General features: G+C 47.7%; 1 protein-coding gene across 1 annotated transcript in view; it reads right to left on the bottom strand.

Annotated features, from left to right (window-relative positions):
• Positions 1-23,566, bottom strand: part of LOC144156313 (chitinase-3-like protein 1) — a 50,002-nt gene that overhangs the window by 20,860 nt on the left and 5,576 nt on the right. Inside the window, exons 3-4 of the mRNA XM_077688287.1 lie at positions 17,161-17,519; positions 13,256-13,517 (exon numbers count right to left, since the gene is read on the bottom strand). Of these exons, the coding sequence (XP_077544413.1) occupies positions 13,256-13,517; positions 17,161-17,519 (621 nt within the window). The remainder of the gene's footprint in view (positions 1-13,255; positions 13,518-17,160; positions 17,520-23,566) is intronic.

Raw genomic sequence — 23,566 nt, 5'->3', positions numbered from 1 at the left:
GTGCTGAAACCTCGAACTTACTGTTTTTTTTTTTATTTTCGCCTGTTTTAGAAGAACAACCGCTGTGGGCGGGAAGCAACCCGCGAACTCGTCTATGCTAGAAGCTGAATAATGGCAGTGGGATCCAGAGCTTCCCGAATTGCAAGCGCATATTCTAAATAAACGGTGGCTGATCAGACTGTGAGTATTGGCCGTAAAATCGATCAACATTACAATTTTGAATAATTCGATGGCATGAAACCCCGCTCACAAACGAATGTGACGTCACTAGTTCGCGAAGCGTTCACGAAGTACATCGGAAAGTATCTTTTTCCAAGCTTTAGGTGTAAAATAAGGCCTAACATAGATTTTCGCTAAGCGCTAAAATAAAGGATTAGACGACTTCTACTACAATACCACACCAAATCGATGATGTACAGGCGGGGACTTAATTTTGCAGACCACGCGAGCGCGTGGCAAAAGCCACCGATGCGCGCTCTGGAGGCCCGGCGCCTGTAGTCGAGACCGGCGCGGGGCGCATGCGCGTCCAGTTTTACTCGCAGGCACGCCGATTTCCTCGCTCCCTGCAGCGGTGCTGAGATGGTCACTGAAGCACCGCAGAGCGACGCGTTTATAGGATTCCTTTTTTTCCGATGGCACATTTGGGGCCTAATGTGACGATTGCACGGGCTTTGGCGCAAGTTCTCCTCGCGTCCTGATAAACACTTGCGTGGAATGTTTTATTTGTTTGTTTTGGGCTTTATCGTTTATGGATGATGAAACTAGCGGCTTGCAAACGGCTTAGCCAAATCAAGCGCGTATACGACCCATTGGACCACAGACGTCCATCTAACATCCGTCTGACATCCGGTGTCGGATATTCGGAAGTACGTCAGATATACGTAGAAAGCCGGCGGACGCCTGCTTTCGAGCTGAAATATATGTTCAGTGGCCAAATAGTTTACAAAATGGACAAGATGAATAAAGGTTCGCTTTTCGTATAGCTAACATTTCGTTGCCCGCAGCGCGGTACCGCGTGACTGTGCTTCGTACGCGCTTGATTTAGCTACGCCGTTCGCAAGCCGCCAGTCTCATCGTCTATAAACGATAAACCCCACAACAAACAAAAACATTCCACGCAGGTGTTTATCACGACGCGAGGAGAACTTGTGCCAAAGCCCGTGCAATCGTCACATTAGGCCCCAAATGCGCCATCGGAAAGAAAGGAATGCTACAAACGCGTCGCTCTGCGGTGCTTCAGTGACCATCTCAGAACCGCTGCAGGGAGCGAGGAAATCGGCGTGCCTGCGAGTAAAACTGGACGCGCATGCGCCCCGTGCCGGTCTCGACTACAAGCGCCGGGCCTCCAGAGCGCGCATCGGTGGCTTTTGCCACGCGCTCGCGTGGTCTGCAAAATTAAGTCCCCGCCTGTACGTCAATGTCCCAGTACCAAGTCTTACTACGAGTGTAGTTCGCTCGATCGACCTGCTTACCGCAGGAAATCAGGAAATACACTCTAAATAAAATACTTGAAAGGGAATGGGTGATCGCCGGGCTATCAATCAATAGTAATCGAGATATCTGCAGAGCATATTAAACATCCTGTTATGGCTTTTATAGACTAGGGAAAAGCCTTTGATTCTGTAGACACCGCCGTAGTACTGGAAGCATTAATTGAGAGATCAGCGAACAGAGGAGACCTATATTAGGCTGCTGGATGACATATACGAGGGTTGCATAGGCAGGCTAATCCTCCACAAAGATGTCGGAAATTTTACGATTGTATGAGACACTCTCGCCAAAGCTGCTTACAGCCTGTCTGGAAGGGGTATTCAAGAAACTTGACTGGGGCATGTAAAGATAACTGATAAATGGGAATATCGGAGCCACTTGAGGTTTCCAGACGACACTGTCTTCCCTTACAAAAATGGATTTTGAGTTTCAATTCTTTTCCTGTTGAGTTTTAATTGAATCAACAGAAACTTAATTCAAACTCAATTGGCTATTGAGATGTGTCAGTAGAAACTCAAAAGGATTTGTATTGAGAAAACGCAATACAAAAATAATTGACACCAGTCTATTGAAACTCTTTGGAGAACCAATTGACAAAACTCATCAGGCTGAAACATACACTTTGAAGGGCTATTTTTTTCAGCGCTGCCCAATGTGTCTGCTGAATTAAGACTACTAGGTTACTTTTATGTTTTTTTATTATACATTGACATTTCTATTGAGTGCAGTCAATAAAAAGTCAACAAGGTTTCAATGGACAAAACTCAACAGAATATCAAATGACTTCGTTTAATTGAAACTCAATAGAGTTTCTACTGACAAAAATCAAGTAAAATTGAGAGTCGAGCTAGTTGGTGCTACGTTGTTTAAATATATACCAGTGTCCTTCTTTTTTGTCCATGTTTTATGGTTCGAGCTTAATTTTCAAAGCTGATAAAACTCCTTAGGCCAGTAGCCTTTACCAGCAGCATCTTCGATTGATTGATTGATTGATTGTAGGGTTTAACGCGCCGACGCAACGCAGACGATGAGGCGCGCCGTAGTGGAGGGCTCCGGATTAATTTTGACCACCTGGGGATCTTTAACGTGCGCCGAAATCTCGCACACACGGGCGTTTTTGCTTTTCGCCTCCATCAGAAAAGCGGCCGCCGCGGCCGGGAATCGAACCCGCGACCTCGTGCTCAGCAGCGCAACGCCTGGCAGCATCTTCGCCCAAATAATAATTATACCTGCTAAGTGGGGAAATCAATTATATTGGACAATTTTTGACTGCATTTCCTCAAATACTGCCGCAACATGCTTTGCACAAAACAATGGAAATAAACATTGACAAAACTCTCTTGACTCATCTCTTCTGGCACGTGACTCCCGCGGAATCGTTTCCTTGCTATAGCAGCGCATTTTCTTCTTTATACCTTAGCACGCATTGACATAATGAGTGAGCAATCTCCACTACTGCTGCTAAGCTTCCGCTTTAGCGGCAGTGGACATATTCGAAGTCAGTCTTCCGGGAAAGTTGGAGCGGAATCATGAAGCATGCATATCTCGCCGGGAAAAAACGGAAAGGCGGGGGGGGGGGGGGGGGGGGGAGGCTACACATCTCGGGTCCCAGTTCTGGGGACAAAAAAAAGTCGTCACTCCCCCTACCTCTTTTCACACATACAATGCTGTGATACCTTGTGTTCCGGGAAGGTAGGTGGGGAGGAGGTACATTTAAAACGCGATTCAATCTGCTACATCTACAAAAGGCATATGTGACATCGCATCCTAGTGCGATGATTCAGTGTTTTTCTGTGGAGGCACGATACTAACAGCGCTGTTTTGCAGAAATGAATACTTATCTCACAAACCCAAACGCACAAGAATATTCCAGTGACGAAATTGTGCCTATAAACACTCAGAAAAAAAACAGCAAAACTTTGGTGTAAATCCCTAAACTTCGAAAAAAGAACAATTAAATTTTTGTACACAGCGAACTTTTAAAACAAGCGAACGCAGGCTTGGCCTCATCGTCGTTCACTCGTGAACTTCATTACTCCAGTTATCACTCGCGCACCCCGCCGTGGTCTGAGCCCAAGGACGCGAGTTCTATTCCCCGTCATACATAACTTTCCTTGAGGATACCGTGAACTGTCTATGATAACAACAGTAGAACAGCAATGTGGAATGCAGAGAATTCCACAAGGAGCAAACGCGCATCTACGCTCTATTAAAACAGGTGAAAACAGTTCTTTTACTGCAAAAGAACTCCGTACGCCAGTCCAAGGCGCCGCCGCTCACACGAACTGAACGAACGAACAAACGAAGAAAACAATGAAGAAAGACAAACTGAAGCGCTGATTAACAACTCATCTTTACTGCACAGGGTCACAAAAAGAAAGAACGAGCCTGACACTGCTTCACGCCACTACAAAAAAAAAAAAAAGAGAAACCGAACAAATTAGTGGGCTGGCGTGCCGCTTGTTACACTCCGAACCGCTCTCTCGCTAACGAGGTCAACACGTCCGCGGACTACGTTTCTCAAACACAAGCGCCTAGCAAATATCTTGCGCCCGCAAGCAGATCAAGAACTTTGAAGCTGTTTTCAAAGATTGGACTTTCCAGAATTCTTCCGTCCTCTCTCCTGCTGCAGTTCGCCGAAGCGGGCGCCCGGACACAAAAGACGTGCCATCCACCTCCACAACCGGCGATAACCAGTTCTTTTGGTTCCTCTGGCACCCTCCCACGCTAAGCTGAAGTGACCGCGCTGTCACGAATGTCTAGTACGCGGCGTTGCCACTGCCGCCAGTGGCGCTGACAGCCAACATTGCGACCTCGGCGGAGTTCGGTTATCTGCAATATAATATTATTACTGTTGCTAGAGGGGTTGGTAATAATTCTATAAAAGATTATTGTAAATATTAACATAGGACTCACAAGCCGCCATAGGTTTTTTTGATATCTCGTGTCAATGTTTTCACGCTCAGTTTTCACAAGAATGCGTAGCTGTGGCATAGCCATCGCAAACCGACTTGAAACCAAGCCAATGTCGCTTGGTCGCAATCCCGGATGTGCGGGGTCCGGCGTGGTGCGGTCGTGCGGTCGTTCTCGCTGTTCTGTGCAAATTTATAGCTTTCCTCGTGTTGTTGGCGATTTATGTGCCGTGTGCGAATCTTTTCAACCAGCATCGAAGGTCAGACATTGCAGTGCAGCTGGCGATACATCGAATTTATTGAAGGAAAAGCCATCGTATGCGCTCTTCTACCGCCGGTGAACATCCTTTGTGTGTCGTGTTGTGTTTGTGCGCTGTGATCGTACGGTGAAGAAGCTTGCGAAGTGAGGTGTTACCATCCCTGTTAGCCACGCTTTGGAATCCGTCAATTACCACGCTGGGAGCCCCGCTGGGAGCGACGTTGTTATAAGGTAAGTTCATTCTTTCCGAGCGCTCTTGTGCAGTGCGCGTCAGGCTTGTCAAGGGCAAGCGAGCACGCGGCTTCGGAGCATGCTGGCGACATCTGCTGATAGCTGCTGGGTTAGAGATAGCTTGCCATTGCGCGTGCGTGGATCTCGGACAGGCCCTGGCCGGTCGTCGTTCAGCTTTGGCCTCTAAAATTTGGAGACACCACCACCCGCAACGGGTGCTTCTTTTCTTCGTGCCAGCCGTGAGCGGTGGCGCCGGAGATCAGTGCGTTATTTGACGCGATGCATTATCACCCCAGGGACTTACGTAATCGCACAACAGGTTCGACCGAAATCCCTGCAGTGAATTCTTGTTGCGTGCTTTCCGTTTGGTGCGCTTGAGATGCAGAAGATTGGCGCTCGTTGCTTTATGCGATTACGTAACTGCCTGCGATAAACGCGTCAAACGGCGCGTCTATCTGGCCTGTCACCGCTCATGGCTGGCACTGGGGAAGACCAGTGCCCCTCGTGGGTGGTGGCGTCTGCAAATAACAGTGGCCAATGCGAAATGACGACCGGCCCGACCCTGTCCGAGATCCGCGCACGCGCAATGGCAAGCTATCTCTAACCCAGCAGTTATCAGCAGATGTCGCCAGCACGCTCCGGAGCCGTGCGCTCGCTTGCCCTAGACAAGCCTGACGCACACTGTACATTTCATCATGACAAATGTTGTGCAGACCTTCCTGAATGGCGATACTCACGACTTGGTTATTTGTCGGTATATGAACAGTGTTTTTATTCCCGCCGTCTCCAGATCGACCTAAAGGGTATGATTTCACTTCAGCCTTGCAAAAATACTGTACGTAAGTGTAACAAATTGAAGGGGGAGGCTATTGTACCGGCACACAACATTTTGACATCAATCAGTGTTTTATTGTCTTCCGCGCTGCTGTATTGCTTTCGCGTGTTCTATATTTGTATGTATCTTAAGCTAAAGATCTAACAAAACCTTTGAAGGCAATTGACGAATGAATAAAATCCCAGATGCAGTGCCGCTACAGAACGGAGCAGCAGCCATGAATTACCTAGTACGAAGTGTCATAAAAAAAGAAAGAACACCATGATGAAGATAAATAAAATGTTTGACGAACGAAGTTAACGAAAATGAAAAAAAAAAATGAAAGAGGTTGAATCGAACAAGTGCCTGTCGGATCAATAACAAACGCACGAATACTGTGCCATGCAAGCACACCTGACAGCGCTAGGCTGAGAGGCAGATCTACCAGTCACAAACAGGATAGTGTGTTCAACCAGTTAGGAGACATGGCGGTAAAATATACTTGCAAGCTAAAGTGCTGGCAGCCAGCAATATATTTGCGTATTAATTTGAACGATTGCTTGGAGAAAGAGCGTTCCCTGAGTGCAGAGCAGTGACAAATGTGGCCTAAACCGTATTTCATCCCAGCTAAAAAAATAATGCCCAAGAATATAACAAATTCATTGATTGCTTTTGGAAAATAGAGACTATGTATCCGCAGAAGGTAGGGTTTAAACCCAAAACATCTTTACACAAGTCTGATGTGTTACCTCGGCACCCTAAAGGCAAGCAGACACTTTGGCTTTAAAACCAATGCAGAAAAAAACCTGCTGCGTTAGTAGTAGTTGGAAACAGACTGCACACTGTTGTCATATATTAGTCTTTTACCACTAAGTGCCAATTCTCTCCATGTATCTTTCCGTGAATTTCTCATTTGCCAATTTTTGTCACAGGTGCTAGGCAGCTTGCGCTAGAACATGCACAGGCGTCAAACTTTCAAACTGATGAATACCAGTTTTGACTTAAGCACTTGCTCGACTTGCTAGCGTAAATTGAAATTTGCCATTGCTTCTAATCACAACCTGCTGACTGCCTTTCTCGGAGCAGTTTTGAATAAGTTGGGCTGAATGTGGTGTGAGTAATAGCAAAATCACTGAATAACATTTTGGCTGAATGTGGCATCAGACGTGCCACTGACTGATGCTACACCGGCATTGCGCGAGGGCTTAGTCAATCTGTTTTGACAGATGTTCAGCCTCTAGGAATTACCCAAATGATTGGTCGGCATGGTATCACTATACTGTTTTAGTGCTGCTAGTGTATAGAAAATCTCGCCAAGCAAAGGGATACAAGCTTTTAAATTATTTCTCATTTACAGAAACTGATGTTTTTCCCCTCACCAAACAAAACTGTTTCGTGTTCTCCTTGTGTGTAAACTGGCATTAGACGGCCTTGTTATACTGGTATACCCCTCTGGCATTGTTATGATGAAGGCAAAAATGTGGATATACCCATGTCTCATATGATCCCTTTAAGCTGCTGCTTAGTGCTACTTGTTTGGTAAACGTACTGCAAGGCACACACCATACTTCAGCGTTACAAGAGTGTAAAAGACTGCGAAATTGAAGTTATGTATTTTTCCTGTCACGTTCTTTTTGCCACGTTTTTTTTCCATCACGGTTCATGTATTTTTTTCCACTAGTCGGTAAGCACAAAGTATTATGTGCTCATCCATTCATAAAGCCATTTGCGATGATTGCCTGATGTAGTAACTTTAGATTACAGTACCATCTGATCCTAGTTTTTTTTAATCAAGGCTTGTTTTGTAAACAAGTTCATGCAAGTTGACAATTTTCTAATTTTGTTTTACGAGATTTCAAGCATTAAAATTTCAAAAAACAAAATCCACAGGTTGACAGGTATGCTTTTGCACAGGTTTGGGGTTTCTCCTGTCAGGTAGTGGCTCTACCAGTCTTTATAGGCCTATTTGGATTTCTTTTGGGCCTGAAAGATGTGGAAGACACGATTACGGACCCATGCGGGTGATTTTTTGGCTCCCTGCCGCCTTGAAACATAGTCGTTCCTGTAGATTTCAGGCGCCTTAATGCGGAAGGCATTCAACTAAAGGCATTCCACTCCCTACCAATTGTAGAATTAATTGATGCGGCTAGCTTGGCTTACGGCATTAAAATCTGAGGAAAGCTTATACATTTGTTGAACTGCTATCTCCCTGCTTTCCAAACATACAAGCCAGGTAACTTTTAAAATAGCCAGGTACTTAAACCAGCATGCTTAATGAGAAGGGATGCAATCATCATTTCGTACTTGACTGGTGCAAACAAACAAGTCTGTTTCTTGTATTTTGCAGGCTACACAGTCAAGTAGGCAAGTGGACCCTGCGAGGCTCCAGCCCTCCCGTGATGCTTTCGTGAGCAATAAAGCAAGCTTTGCCATGCAACACCTCACTATTTCGCCTGCTCATTGGACACCTTGACGACAGTTTTTAGAATGTTTTTGCAATATTGAAGCAGACTTACTATATATTTAGTACAGTTAACTGAACTTTACTATGCAATTGTTGAAATAACTTGACAAAAAACTAACAGGAAATCAAACGGGCTGTCTTGAATATGCTCAGTAGGTTTTCATTTGACATTTCTCAACAGGAACTCAACAGGAGAATGAATAGAGAGTCAACACAGACTCAACTGGAACTCAACAGACTTTTCTCAATAGACTTTCAATTGACACGTCACAACAGGAACTCAACAGGAAATGTGTATTGAGACTCAACAGAAAGTCAATTGAAAATCAACAGACATGTTGACTATAGTCAATAGACTTTCAATTGAAACTCAGCGTTGAGTTTCAATTGAAACGCGGCGGCCAATTTTCAACGAGAACTCAATACAAAATTTCTATTCAAAGTCAATTGACTGTCAACACAATGTACTGAGTAAAGTCAATTGACTTTCAATTCAATCTCAATAACCATTTTTGTAAGGGTTGTTCAGTGAGTCTGGAGAGCACACACAAAACGTCGTTGAGGACCTGCGCTTAGTGGCTGATAACTGGTTGTAGGGTTAAAAACATTAATAAATTGAAAGTAATATTAAATGGGCACGCAGGAAGCGCCCTCTTTTATTGTAGTTAGATATATTAGAAGTGGAAGAATACAGGTACCTTTTACTGGTGGTCAGTTCTGACCCCGCCACGAGAAGAAATCCGGCGCAGAATAGGTACGGGCTGGCGGGTGCTCGGCAAGCACTCCGAAATAATGAACATTTGGCTACCTTTATTATTAAAAAGGATGGTATTCAACCAATTTGTAATGCCGCTCATGGCGCTTGGGTTGAAACTTGGCTTCTTACTAAACCACTGAAAAGAACACTTAGGTCTATACTCAACGCGCAATGGAAAAAAAGGTAGGAGCGACGCTTAGATAAAGAAAGCGAGAATCTTGGATCAGGAAACAAACTGGGGTGCAAGGTACCATAGTTCAAATTAGGAACAAGTGGACTTGGGCTGGGCATGTAATGCGACGAAATGACAACCGGTGGACCATCAGGGTGAGAGAGCGGGTTGCGAGAGATGGGACAGCGCACAGAATAAGACCATTAACTCGATGGAGGGACGAAACAAGGAAATTCGGTAGCTGAGAATACCACAACCGACCATTAGAAATCGAAGCACTGGATGTGCCAGAAATGTGTACTAACCGCCCTTTTCGTGTAACAGACCTCGACATATTTTAACAAATGACGAATAGCCGGCTTTCCTTTGCTGATGTTGCCGCCTTCTACATCGAGACTGACCTAGGCATCAGCATTCGTATGGGACAGACTATTACTGCACGTTCCTCACTGACGACATCAAGCGTCTGAGCGACTCGCTGACTGCTGTTAACACCGCGGTCGGGTGGACTCTACACGGGGTTAATTCCCGCACTGCCAACAGTGTCAGAAAGGAAGTAAAGAGCCTCCATGTGTTCACCGAATCACAAGGTGGCCCAGCTGTGCAGAACGTGCCGCCAACGACGCTGACGCAGACGATGGTTTCAACCGATGCCGATGGCGCCAGCATATAGAATATAGCTCTGAATGTTCACAGGCCCCCCAACAGTCACGATGCAGCAGGTACCGCGATTCGGGCGGTTTGCCTGCTGCAGCAGAAATTCAGCAAGATGTACCAACCCAGTCGAAAAACACAACAGAAATTTCTGTCGCACAACAGAAATTTCTGTCGCACGACAGGGATTTCTGTCGCACGACAGAGATTTCTGTTGGGATTACAGGATGGTCTGTCGTGCGGCAGAAATTTCTGTCGTACAACTACAGAAAATCTGTCGTACGACAGGCATTTCTGTCGCACGACAGGGATTTCTGTTGGGACTACAGGATGGTCAGTCGTGCGACAGGAATTTCTGTAGTACAACTACAGGAAATCTGTCGTACGACAGGCATTTCTGTCGCACAACAGGAATTTCTGTTGGGAATGCAGGATGGTCTGTTGTGAGACAGGAATCTCTGTAGTAGGACGACAGAATGTCTATCGTACGACAGAAATTTCTCTAGTATAACACACATGTCTCGAAGATAACGCAAAGATGAGCCCAACAGTGGCTGACTTGGTGTTTAATGGCGGTCATGCAGAACAGCAGCGGCATAATGAAAGTCGTCGACGTCATTAAGCGGACCCTCCTTGGGGACCTAACTTCTAGTTCGGGAGACGAAAAGAATGTCTTTAGTCAGCAAGTAGCGGTGCTGAATCGAAGACGTGCATGGAAGGGTCTGAAGAACTCAAGATCACTATCAAGACCAGGCACATGAAACAAGTGGTCGGTGAGCTAACGATGATCAAGGAGGACGTTGGCGACTTGAAGAATAGTTCGAAGAGCGCAAAAGGTAAAGATGAATTTGAAGAAATCGCCGAAGAGGTCGCCAGCCTAAAGACCCAACTCAAGAACTTCGACGCCAGGGCCAATCTGCTGCGTATGAACGACTTGTCAGAAGAACCTAATGAGCAGCGCAAGAAAACGGTGAAGCTTGAAAATTCTGGGGCCAACGATAATAACTTTGCAAAGATGCTGGAGGGCGCTTCCGGATGCTGAGTTGATCGCTCTGAACACCATGGAGGCCCGAGTATCTTCAAGAACTTCTCAATGGACATATAAGCGATCGCTGATCGTGGATGCTAGTCAGGCTTGGAAACGGTGTCTGTTTTGAAGAATGAGGTGCACTAAGAGAAATTCGGGGACAGCTTTTGTGATGGAACTTTCCCCAAGCAAAGATGGAACAGTTGGTTTGTGCAAAATCGTCTTCGACAATTATGCGAACACTGTAATACCCGTGGCGCACGTGCACGAAAAATGACATTGTTTAAGATACCGAATCAAATTATTTGTACGGGTCCTGCTACACGCGAAAATGCAAAGGAATTAATTATTTTAGGCATTATGGTGATAATGATCAAAAACAGAAACGCACCCATATTTCAGAAGTCTTTAACGTGGAGAAAAACGCCTTATAAAGGTTTAAAATGTTTTTTTGTGTGTGAAAGAAAACGTTTAAAAGTAGTGTTTTCTAAAAAATTGTGTGAGCTGTTTCTAAAAGTGGCTTCAGCATCTGCCATCACCTGCGAGCGGTAGCCAAATCCGAGAAATGCAAAACCACTAGTAATGTGACGTCTTGCCTTTTGACGCCGTTTTAGTGCACTTCGTCTCCTTCAGAACTTCGCCACCCACAGGGCACAAAAAATCGTCTTATTTAGAAGTTCATCTACGTTTCTGCGTCAACACTCTGGTGCTGAGAGTGTCGTTGGTTTCATTTGGTGCCCATTGCGTTCCAGAGTAGGCAGATTTAAGGCGTTCGGGAAGGCGAATGAGTTGTGCGGAACTCCTTAAACCAAAAATGACATTACAGTGAATGGCATTAGATTTTCAAGCGTAGCAGCGATTTAATGGCATTGAAACGTGAGGTCTTAAGCACTTTAATTAGTTATTTTTTGTGCACAGAACGTGTTGCACGGGTATAACTCTTACACCACTCATAGAGAATGTGTCTTCATATCTGGCTGGTCTGGAGCCTGTTGCAACTTCGGAGCGACTGGGAAGAGAGGAGGACGATGAAGGTAGTAGTAGAAACGTATTGGATGCGGGTGACGGGTTGGCACGTGTGAACATCATCAGTTTTTTGGCAACAGTTCTTGGCGCTGTGTACGCAATAAAGTGGCTATCACTCTACCTCGCCCACTCCTGTTTTCAAGAGAGGCTCACCGGTCATAAGAACACGTTGACGACGTCCTTATGTTTTTTTTTTTTTTGCAATGCTGTGCAACAATTAAATTTACAGTTGGTTATTTAGTACCAGACTATTGATAGATAATGATTAATGTGCTTAATCTAGACGCTGTTAAGTTATCGCCGTACGGAAAATTGCCCTAAAAAGATGGGCGACAAAAGTGCTGTCCTTAGCTATGATATAAAAGTGCTTTAGTTGTAGACAGTTATGTAGATTTTATACTGATACCCTTACAGACGTAAAAGTGCTAAGCAAAAGTGCTAAGAAACGTGACCGCAATCACCCGGTGAAATGGTGTAGTACACTGGTGGGTATGCCTTATCCTGGTGGATACACATTATCAGGCTACAGCAAAATAAGCGAACAATAAGTGTATCATTGCCATTGTTGACGTATACCTTAAACGAAAGAGTTTCGAAACCAACCTTAGATCACCATTAAACACTGAGTCGTTTTAATTAATTTGAAAGTTGAGGCGCTCAAACAACACCACAGGCAACGCACTGTGAAGGTTTGCGTCCGGCAAAAAATTGTTTAAACATGTTTGTTGGTAGCCTCTCTGCAGGATAAATCATAAGGTCATTACACAGCCCGTGAGCGAAGCTTAAATCTGGCGCATTGAGGAGTACCATTTACAATTATTCAGTTGACAAAAACTAGTCCGCTGATCAAAGGATTTGGGGAATAACTGGTAATAACCATTTTATAGCCCTATTACACGTAATTTTCTTTTCCGAAGGTCAGCAGTTTGTTCCATTGATTGATTGATTGATTATGTGGTTTACCGCGCCGATGCTACACAGGCGATGTGACGCGTCATAGTGGAGGGCTCCGGATTAATTTTGACCACCTGGATATCTTTAAAGCAACATTGTTTCAGTTGCTGAGCTTAGATAGTTGTTTTCTTTAAAAAGTACGACATGGAGAGCACAAAACCTCCTTAGCAATTTTTTTTATCAGTAAGCGCCATTCATGCCGCAGCAGGGGTGTTTAAGCCTACGACGGTTAGAATGTAACACTATTCATAGTTCCGATAGTTCATAGTCACAACATAGCGAACATGTCTAAGATGCTTGCGACACATTCCGCTGTCTTTGAGCACAGGAAACCTTATGATTGGGTCATACAATCCGATCGGTGACAATAGTGCTGAAGGCTTTTAAGAAAGGTGTCGATCCAGGTACTATTGTGACGATGATATACGGCGTAGGCCTCACTTTAGAGGTTGTGGTACCTGTGGTCCCCATAGTACGTAAGCATGCATGCGTACCTCGTTGCATATCTCGTGGTACGCAAGCTCGCCGGGGGTCTTTGTGCTGGGGCCGGGGTCGCCCGGACCATACGCCAGCTCCTGGACTCCTGTTACGTTGCTGTCCCAGAACTTGTACGTCACGGCCGCAAAAGAAAACACGTAGCACAGTTTGCTGGTTGAAGCCTCGTTCGCGCTCGTCGCGATGCCACTGTCCTCGCCGCCGTATAGTGAATGCATCAGGAAAGCCCGTTCGTCCTGCACTACAACCGATGTTTCCACCCTGAACAGGTACGCGTAACCGCTTACGAACATTTAGGCTTGCCACAGCGCACATCCAACCTGCCAAGCAACATGCATAGTCTCCTGTTGCAACGTTTTTCGTTGTTTCTGCTGTTGTTGAATTTTCTCGATCTAGTACGTCCCGTTGCCTTTCCAGTTCTTAAAATCCTGTCCCTCTGAGCCTGACTTCAATGGCTATTTCCAATTCACCGAGGTCTTGACTATTTTGTGTAAAATATTTTACTGCGATTCTAATCGCCGGTTCCTTCATTGTTTAACCGTTACAACTTTTTCAACAGTTGCCTGCAGTGGCGAGCACTAAACCCTGGTGCCTCGGAATGTACGTATGGCGATGTCCCATAATTGTTATTATTGCGTGAGCAATGCATGGTGTGTGTCCACAAAATTTTGCACAGTAGATCCGCGGATAGAGAACGACAGAAGAGCATAGGGACCGCGGAGAATGGTGACGTTGCCTTCCCGCAGCAGCCGCCCTATAGTTGCTCGGGAAGCGGTGGCTGCTCACCGCCTGCCGCCGCCCGACGAGCCCATAGAACTGCGTCCCGGAGTGAAATGGTGTAAAACGAGTGCAGGGACGAGTAGACGCAAAAGGCGATGAAACAGGAATGGCGGCGACTAAATGCGGATGCTGGTGAACAGCAAAAGGAGACACGAGCAGCCAATCCCGCTACTAAAGCGAGGACACGTGACCACTCAGACGGTTAGAGCGCAAAACATGGTTAACACGGGCGGTGTGCGAGGGCCTGCAAGAAACCCTGCGTAGCGGGAAATTGAAGCCGGAGCAAGGCATGCCGTATCCGGCTGAGCTTCAAGTTTGCGAAGAAAAAGGATAGGTATATGCTCACGCATGAATATTTCATAATTTTTTTTCAACGCTGAACTGCTCAGTATGTAATATGCGAAATGGACAGTGCCATGTAGAAAACGGGATAAAAACAACGTCCGGCGTTATTGCATCTGGGACAAATATAGACAGACCACCGCAAGCACGCCGCACGTGTCGTTAAAATTATGCTTCACGGTTTAAAAGAGTCAGCACTGTAAAATATTCGCTTACTTCTATGCGGAAACGTGCGCGTGCGGATATTTGCAGTTTTTGAGATCTACGGAACAATATATGTTGTGAAAAGTTGATTTCTATGGGTCAGGTAAAGCACAAATAAAGTGCGTGGGTGCAAAAGAAGGCGGACCAAGCGCTGCGTGCTGTGGCCACGCCTCCGCATTAACGCGGGCTAATTTAATGAAACCCCAACATAAGTAATGAGCACTGCAACGTTAAATTCATGTCAGCGAAAATGCTGGAAGAACCGCTTCTTGTAACTTAATGTTTTCCCGTTTGAAACTTTCAACCGCTTGTAAAGCTTTTATGTCATGAAAAACTTTAACTGACACGCGAAGTCGAGGGGGAAAACCGTTAATCCTCCTGTCGTAGTGCGTGAAATGCGACACGCTATATTTTCGCGGTACTAACCGTAACTCTTCGTAAAACGGGGCGGCATTCCCACCCGAATTGGATGGAATGCGCGCTCAAAGCGGTATTCGCGCGGGGAACCCAGCCGGGAAGGAATGTGCGCGACATTCCTTGCCATGCGAGAGAGGGGGTGTGTCCTAACTTTGCGCCTCCAAGTGTCAGGTGAAGGCGCGATTGTTTGTGGAGCTTGGCAAACCATGCCCCGTTCCCGCGATGCACCTGTAAGCCGTGCCGGCACCACTAGCGCACGTGCAAAGGTGTCACGTGTCAATCACGTTGTACGCGGCCCAGGGAGGGAGGGGTTTGAGTTTTTCCTCCGTGTGCCTGCCGCTAAATGAACGGTCGGTGCCGTAGTGCCAGTGTGGTAGCGCTTGCAGTTAAAATGGATGGATGAGGTGAAATGTCGAGCATAAAGCTAGCGATAGCTATGAAGAACTTTTCGCGAACCGCTCGGGAGTACCGTAATGGAAATCGTTTCTTAACGGTTTACGTATAATATAGAGAGAGGGCTTTTTTTTTTTTTTTTTTACAGCGAAGCTATTTATGGCTAGGGTTCTCTGGGTTCTTTGTGTCCGTAAACAGATCTGCGTGTGCAGGAAACTCAGCTTCAGAACTTGATGCAAAAGCGCCAGAAGTTCTAGAGCGCGAGACGTTCATGTGTGGGCTTTTGTTTGCTTGCTTGCATGTTTGCTTGCTTTTATTTCGCACCAGACTTGCTCTAACTTGACAAGAAGCCGTTCTTCATTTTGAATTTTGCCCCTGCTCGGTTAAAGTGTGTCGAAAGATCCCATGAGTTGGTCAGTTTTGTTTTTCTGAAGCCTTAATTACCCGGCCTTACATTTCCGCAGAATTTTAAAAAAGCTGCTTCGCGGGTAGGAATATTTTTGCGAACAACACGGAAAATTCATCCTTATTATACACTGCTTGTAAGATTTCTTCACAATTTGCCAAATCTGCATTTTTTGACGCCAGCATATTATAAAAATCCCCAGCTGCCAAAGAGAAGTAAAATCAAGCACACATCTGTTTCAAATTAAAAGAACACTGCTAGTACCACCTATGTATTGATGTTTTGCCTAAAATATGCCGCATGTTTTTTTACCCCTCAGTATTGACACGTATGAAGTGTGGTATACCAGATTTAGTTGTCTGAAAAGTTTCTGCCTATTAAACTTCTCGTTTCACAATCTTTATACCTTGTGAAGAGGCGTCGGAGGGGTACGAGGAGTATACCAATTGGCCATTCATCATTCGTTTCGACACATGTCCTAAGGCACGTTATACATAGACTGATATATACGTGCCGCTGAAAATTTGTCGTTCTACGTCTTTGGAGACGATCTTCTGAATCCTAGCCTAGCTATATACAGGTTCGCTATAAAAAATAGTGGAAGATCAGTTGGGGGATCTTTAGGAATGCGTGAGCATCTCATCCCTCTCCCTCGCGAACTGGAGGCTCGAACCGATGCGCACGCCTTGCTTCGGCATTAGATGCCCGCTGCACGGCGTTTCTCGCACGCACCGCGCACACAGCGCCAACCGTGCTTTGCGCTGTAGCTGCAGCAGTGGTACCGTGCTATCGCTTTAGCAGCGGGCATTGGCTAGCCAATAAAGTTGTCTCTCTCTCTCTCTCTCTCTCTCTCTCTCTCTCTCTCTCTCTCTCTCTCTCTCTCTCTCTCTCTCTCTCTCTCTCTCCTCTCTCTCTCTCTCTCTCTCTCTCTCTCTCTCTCTCTCTCTCTCTCTCTCTCTCTCACCGTATCAGCATTTCGTCACGGTCATTCCCATTTCATCACATCTTGCTCGTCTCTGTACTCGCGTCACACTCCATATTACAACGCGTACAAGTAGTTACGGGACGCGTAGAGAAGCTGTACGGCGGGCCGGTCGGGCAGGTACAGCGATGCGAACGCAGTGGCACTGGGCACGGCTTGATGTCCGCCTCTCCGCACGTGCTCTATCGTTTTCTGTTGTTCTGCCGCTCTGTGTCCGCGATTCACGGCAAAAAAAAGAGAAACGAATGCCGACATGTCCACGAAATAATAAATTTTGAGACTGCTGACTAGTACAATCACTGCACTGCCGTCGCGATTGTTGCTTTCTTTTTGAGAAGGTGTGACGCGTGGTGTGGCCGGCTGAAGTTTGACATGCCTGCCTAAGGGTGGAATGCAGCTTCGTGAGCGTGGTCCGAAGCCTGTTCTTTTCGTAGGTGACCGCGGAGCGTTCGTCGCCAACGCCTTCGGACCGAGCCACGGGCGGCTGGCCCATGATCGGGTGCAGCAGTATGCGAGGCACCGGGGCACCGTCCCCGACATCCGGCAGCGAGTCGTCGATTTCTCCCAAGTCCAGTCGCTGCTTGAGGCTGTCGCTCGTGTCCACCAGCACGCCCAGAGTAAAGTGCTCCCGACCGAACCGACGGCCCATGCGCTCCAGGAAGTCAGTGTAGCTGCGACGCGCCGCTAGAGTCGCCAGTGGGGCCTTCCACACGAGCACGGCACCTTCGTAGCCTCGTGGCTGCGCACACCAGCGCAAGAAACAAGTCGAGCACAGGCATTCTCCCGGCCTCCCCACTGCCTCCGAACCAGGCTTGGGCAGCTTGCCAAGAAAGTAAGCACTGACTGTTTCACGTAACAGCGAAATAGAAGGGATGCACATCTCCTTGGTAACCGACCGAATTATTCTCTTGCGCCTTTTGAATCAGTTTTAAGTGCGAATGCACTTCTTAACCGACCCTTGTCATCCGTCCGGCGCGCCGTCCGCAGCCCGCTCCGCCAGCAGGTGTTATCTCTCCGCGCTCCTCCTCCTCTCCCCTAGTAAAGCGGGATTCACACGACGGAGAAACCCTCTCTTTTTGGCCCGCGGGACCCGCTCACGTGACCGGTTTTAGGCTCCGCCCCTCGGTGGGGATAGCACGCGGTGGCTCCGCGAAAGAAAATGCTTCCGCGTGTTTTCGCTCGACGGCGGTGGCCCTCGGCGGGGAATAAAACCTGTTCCTCGGCGCTGTCGTCTGCTACTCACTCCGCGTAGCTCCGCACGAGTGGATGCGCCGCCAGGCCGGATAATCCGGTCACGTGCTGTTGACGTCACATATCCGTCCGCCTCCGTGAGAGGGTTCCTCCGTCGTGTGAATCCCGCTTAACGGAGCGCGCGTAGCAACTGAGCGGCGCCGCGTGAGGGCGCGCGCATCGACGACAACTTATTCGTGGTAAGCCAATGCATAGAGGTGGCGAAGATGCAAAACCGACCTTTGTGGTTAGCCTTTCTGGACATTAAGCGGCTTATGATAATGTAGACAGGGAGCGGCTTTGGAGTATCCTGGAGGACGAGGGAGTTGGGGCAGAATTCATTAGCTTACTCAGGGCGCTATACCGGGAGAACCAAGTGCAAATAGTGTGGGAGGGGGAAACATACAATAGGCCTGTATACACCTACAAGGGTCTGAAACAAGGATGTCCTCTCTCTCCGCTGCTGTTCATGATCTACATGACGGGGTTAGAAAGGAAGCTAGAAGTCAGCACGATGGGGTTCGACTTATCCTACATGAAAAACGGGCAGGTGGTGGAACAACGGGTTCCGGGACTAATGTATGCAGACGACATATTGTTGATGGCGGACAACCAGATAAGTATGCAGGGCTTGATAGATATATGCGGTGAAGAAGCGACGCACCTAGGGCTATCCTTTAGCAGAGATAAATCAGGGATCATGGTCTTTAATGACGGCGAGGAGCACAAAACAGTATCAGTGCAGCAAGTAGAAATACCATTGGTGAAAGAGTATAAATATTTAGGAGTGTGGCTGAACAATAGCGAAGATTACACGCAGGCGCATGAGGCTCACCTTAAGACGAAAGGAAGACGGAAAGCGGCTATAATGAAGCATAGAGCCCTCTGGGGATACAGCAAATACGAGGTGGTAAGGGGAGTCTGGAAAGGGGTCATGGTACCAGGATTAACTTTCGCTAATTCGGTTCTGTGCATGAAGTCAGAGACCCAAGTGGGCCTGGAAGTAAATCAGAGGGCGGTAGGCAGATTGGCCCTAGGGGCCCACAGTAAAACTACAAATGAAGCGGTACAAGGGGATATGGGCTGGTCGTCTTTCGAGGCGATGGAGGCGCAGAGCAAGATAATGTTTGAGGAACGACTTCGGGACATGGAGGACGAAAAATGGGCCGCGAGGGTGTTTAAGTACCTGTATTTGAGGAGCGTGGACACGCGGTGGAGACGGAGGACCAGACAGCTGACCAAGCGGTACGGAAAGTCGGTAGGGGAAAGCGGGGTTTACACAACAGTTAAAAAGCAGGTAAAGGCAGCAGAGACGACGAAGTGGGCAGAGAGAATGGAAGCGAAAAAAACCCTGGAGACTTATAGGACAGAGAAACGGCAAATTAAGAAGGAGGGATTCTATGGCAATACGAGAGGCAGTGCGTTGCTCTTCGAGGCACGGGCAGGGTGCCTGAGAACCCGGGCATACACGGGTAGCTACAGGCAGCAGGATGAAACGTGTGCATGCTGCGGCAGTGATCGGGAAACTATAGACCATATTGTCAGGAGCTGCACAGAGATACGGCCACCGCGGGGTGAGGGGGAAACGACGCTGGCGGAGGCCTTGGGATTTGGGACGAGGGGGAACCTCAACTTCAGGGCCATAGAGGTGACGAAGAGGCGACTGGAGTGGTGGTGGAGGAAAAGCAGGGAAGGAATGGGTACGCAGGTGGAGTAATCATGCGGACGAGAATTTAGAACAGCGAGGGAAGAAAAATGGGGGGTGGGGGCGATGAGTTTAAAACAGAAAAGAGGGAGAGATGGGAGGGAGGAAGCAAATCTATAGGTTAACCTGGGAGTAGGGCATGTAAACGTAATAAAACAGGCAAGTCGGTTGCTGACAACCGACGCCCCGATTCAAAGGGAAAGTCACTAATCATCATCATCATCATCATCATCTCCGGCGGGTTGGGCGCGGGCGCGCGCGGCTGCGCGGGCGTAGTAACGGGTTGCGCCGCGTGAGGGCGCGTTCATCGGCGCTCCCGGCGGGTTGGGCGCGGGCGCTCGCTGCTGCGCGGGTGTAGTAACGGGTTGCGCCGCGTGAGGGCGCGTCCCCTCTCCCTCTCCACGCGTACCCTCTCCACTCCACTCGTTTACCGCCCCTGCGTAATCAACTCGTGTATTCGCACTTTCACATGCTCCCCCTCGGGGAAATGCGTGGGGAATTTTTTTTCTATTATTTATTGCTGAACGACAAAATAGGAGCGAAAAAACTTCCCCTAGTAAATATTATTTTGGTTCAAAATTACGCCTCATTAAGTTTCACTTACAATCAGTAATTAAAAGCTGCGCCGCACGGTGCGCTTGCGGATGGGAACAATGCGAATGCGCCGCCACGGGCTTGTTATAAAGTACACATAGAACAATTCTTTGGACATGTGAAGAGCTTTTAGAACATGGCCATTTAGCGCATCCATACCTTAGACTGAGTAATAACGATATGCGCCAGGGAAGTACTGGCGCTCTACGCCAATCAAATACCTTAAAAACAAGCTCAAAGTATTTTTCTCTCGTTCACTCGTTCTTCTAGGTCCGGACATTCTTATTTGTGTGTGCATGCTTAGTTACACGAGCTAACGCTGGCCTCTCCGCGCAGCGCATGAGATGGCGGGAGGAAGTGGAGTCGGGGGGAACGCCTGAGACGCCCTAGTTGGTAGCCTTCGGGCCACGGACGAGATGAAGATTGAGACGTAGAAAGCCCCTTCTCTCCCTCTCCTCCTTCTCTCTCTCTATATCTCTCTTTCTCTCTCTCTTCTTTTCTTTTCTTCTCTTTCTCGCTTTTCTTCCTCCCCTTTAACACCCCCACTCGCCTTCTCCTGGTTGCCTGCCGGTTTTCTCTTCCTTTTCCTCCAAAGCGAGCCCCCCCCCCCCCCCCCCCCGCACACACACACACACACACACACACACGTACGCGCACGCACACACACACGCACGCACGCACGCATGCACACGCACACGCACACGCACGCATACTCGCACACGCACACGCACACGCACGCGCACACACACACACACACGCACACACACACACACACACACACACACACACACACACACACACACACACACACACACACACACACACACACACACACACACACACACACACACACACACAGACCTGTTAATGCATGCATCACGTTCTGTAGGCTTGGGGAACTGAGACATTGAACGTTTCTCGTTACGTTTCGTATTTCTGGAATCACTTGCCACTAGTCACAGTTCTCAAAAATCAGCAACTATACGTCAAGCGCAATAACACTCTGAAAAATGTGTGACACGGAAGTTAATTTCAACCTAGGTATGTCACGATGAAAGCTTTGCGTTACGTCGATTCCAACATATGCGTGGGATCCGCCAATTCTTCAGAAGTAAATCTTGATGTCATATGTCATCGCCTTAATCAACCCACTACTCAACATCGATGTTACACTGTGCCAACACACCACAAAAATCCGAAGGTGTTCAGTCCGTCAGCACCCTCTTCGCTACCCGTAATTGGCGTTAAACTGAAACTGCGGGTCTGGTACCTAAATACGATGGTTAAAATCACATTGCAACGCCCCAATTCCTCCAGTTTCACGCCTTCTTAGAGCATCAGGGTGTAAATATTTTTTGGTTATCAGGGTGAGATGGCGCAGGCTATCATTTTGACCCGAAAGGGATGCCAATAACAGTAAATCTAGGTTACGTGATAACAGTTATTTTTTTTTATACTGCTGCATGTCACAGTTCAAGTTATTTGAGACGTGCTTCATTCTTTTTGTCTTTGCACTTGCACTAAATATTCTTACGTAGAATTAACGAGTACATCGGGCAGAGGACACAATTCATCGTAGCGGGTTCATTGCCCCGAAGCCCTGCCGGCACTGAAAAAGTTTGAGCACAAGGCTGATTGTTACCACTCTAAACGCATCTCTTGCGTGTTTGGCGAGGCAGTATACCGCTTTTAGGGTTCTGCATTCGTCTGCAGCCGTTCTGCAGTTGTCTTCAGATCGTGCGCCACCGGTCTCAATAAGCCATAACAGCAGTCATGCACAAATTACGGCAATATGGAAGTCTGTTGTCATACCCGCCTTCTCGCTTGTGCGCGTATACGTTTAAGGCAAGCCTTCGTCCTTAAAAATGTGTCCAGTGGGCCTGCAATCGATACAGGCGACAGCAACGTTTCTTAACGCGTCGCCCGGCTAGCCAGCAACGATTAGCTCACGCACGGTGACGGCATCAGGCGTCGGGACCTCTATACTCGGGTGCAAGTTAAAAACGGCAATAGCTCATGCAGTGTAAACCTTCATTCACACAGTCGTTTTTTACCCCGTCCCGTCACCGTCACGTGACCGTCACGTGACCGTCTTCCGTCATGGGCGACGGTTTCTCAGGCGATTTCTCGCCGAAAACGGTGAGACGGTGACGGGAAGCCGAGCTCGACGTTTCCGTTCCGTCAACGCGACGGGACCACGCCCCGTGGTAAACGAGCCAATCAGAAAACAAATTTTTGCTGCTAACTTTACCGAAAAGTGAGAACACGTAAAAATATAAGCCATTCTCTTTACTCTTCAGATTAAGCACGCTCAATTCTAGGCTAAACTGGCAGACGACCCTGTATTCTGACGGAGAGCTCCAGTACGAACACTACTCCGCTACGTCTCCGTCGCGGTTTTTTGACGTGACGGTGCCGTGACGGAGAAGATGACGGCTGTGTGAATGAGGGCTAACACTCCGCCGAAGCGACGGACCGGGAGGTCAACGCGGGCGCGCATTTTGAAACGAGATTGCGCTTAATTCGTAACATATCGCCTTCTTTTTCACGTCTTATCTTTTTGCAGTCGCTGCAGGAGTTGAAAAGCAGATTAATTGAGAGAAATCACTGAAACAACTCGTGTCAGGTTCCAATACTCGCAGTAAGGCACTTCGGGCCGCGCGGAGTCACAGCCGGCTGCGGTGATGAGGCGCAGGGGCGACTTCGGTTGTCCTCCTTAAGTTGTCCCCGAGTATAGGGTCGTTGACCGTTCACCGAAGTCGTGAACAGTCCGGAAAAAGTAATAGGCGCGCCGGTGTATGCACACTGGTCGGAGAGTCGCACCACAGCCGACAAAGATGCCGCCACGTACGTTCCGGGAAAGCGTTAAAGCGGGGCCCTGAGCCGACCGCGGAGGCTTCGGCTATGGTTTTTTTTTTTTTTCCTCGGTCTCTCTATCTTTTGTTAAGGACGAGAAGACTTAGTGTTGCTGTCGTCTTCAAGGCAGCGAAAAATTTAGAGTCCCCGGGTGCGATCGCGACTTGGTCAATTGGCGATTTCCTTTACGCGTTTTTGATGCTACCCGACGTAGCCGCCATTCCCATGCATGGTCGGTGCGGAGCCCATCGCGGTAGTGCTCAATTTTTACCTTTTTGTACAATATTCTTCCAGCTGGTGCCCCTTTGTGGCATGTCATTCGACTGTGACACTATGACGACGCGCGTAGTGTGGTCAGGGTGCAGCCGCTGCAATTTGAAAGAAGGCGACCGATGCCTGAT

This window comes from Haemaphysalis longicornis, unplaced genomic scaffold (genome assembly GCF_048455015.1).
Source record: "Haemaphysalis longicornis isolate Haplotype H1 unplaced genomic scaffold, Haemaphysalis longicornis Haplotype H1 scaffold_1, whole genome shotgun sequence".
Taxonomy (NCBI): domain Eukaryota; kingdom Metazoa; phylum Arthropoda; class Arachnida; order Ixodida; family Ixodidae; genus Haemaphysalis; species Haemaphysalis longicornis.
Note: the sequence above shows the minus strand (reverse complement) of the source record. Positions and strands in the feature narration are given on the sequence as shown.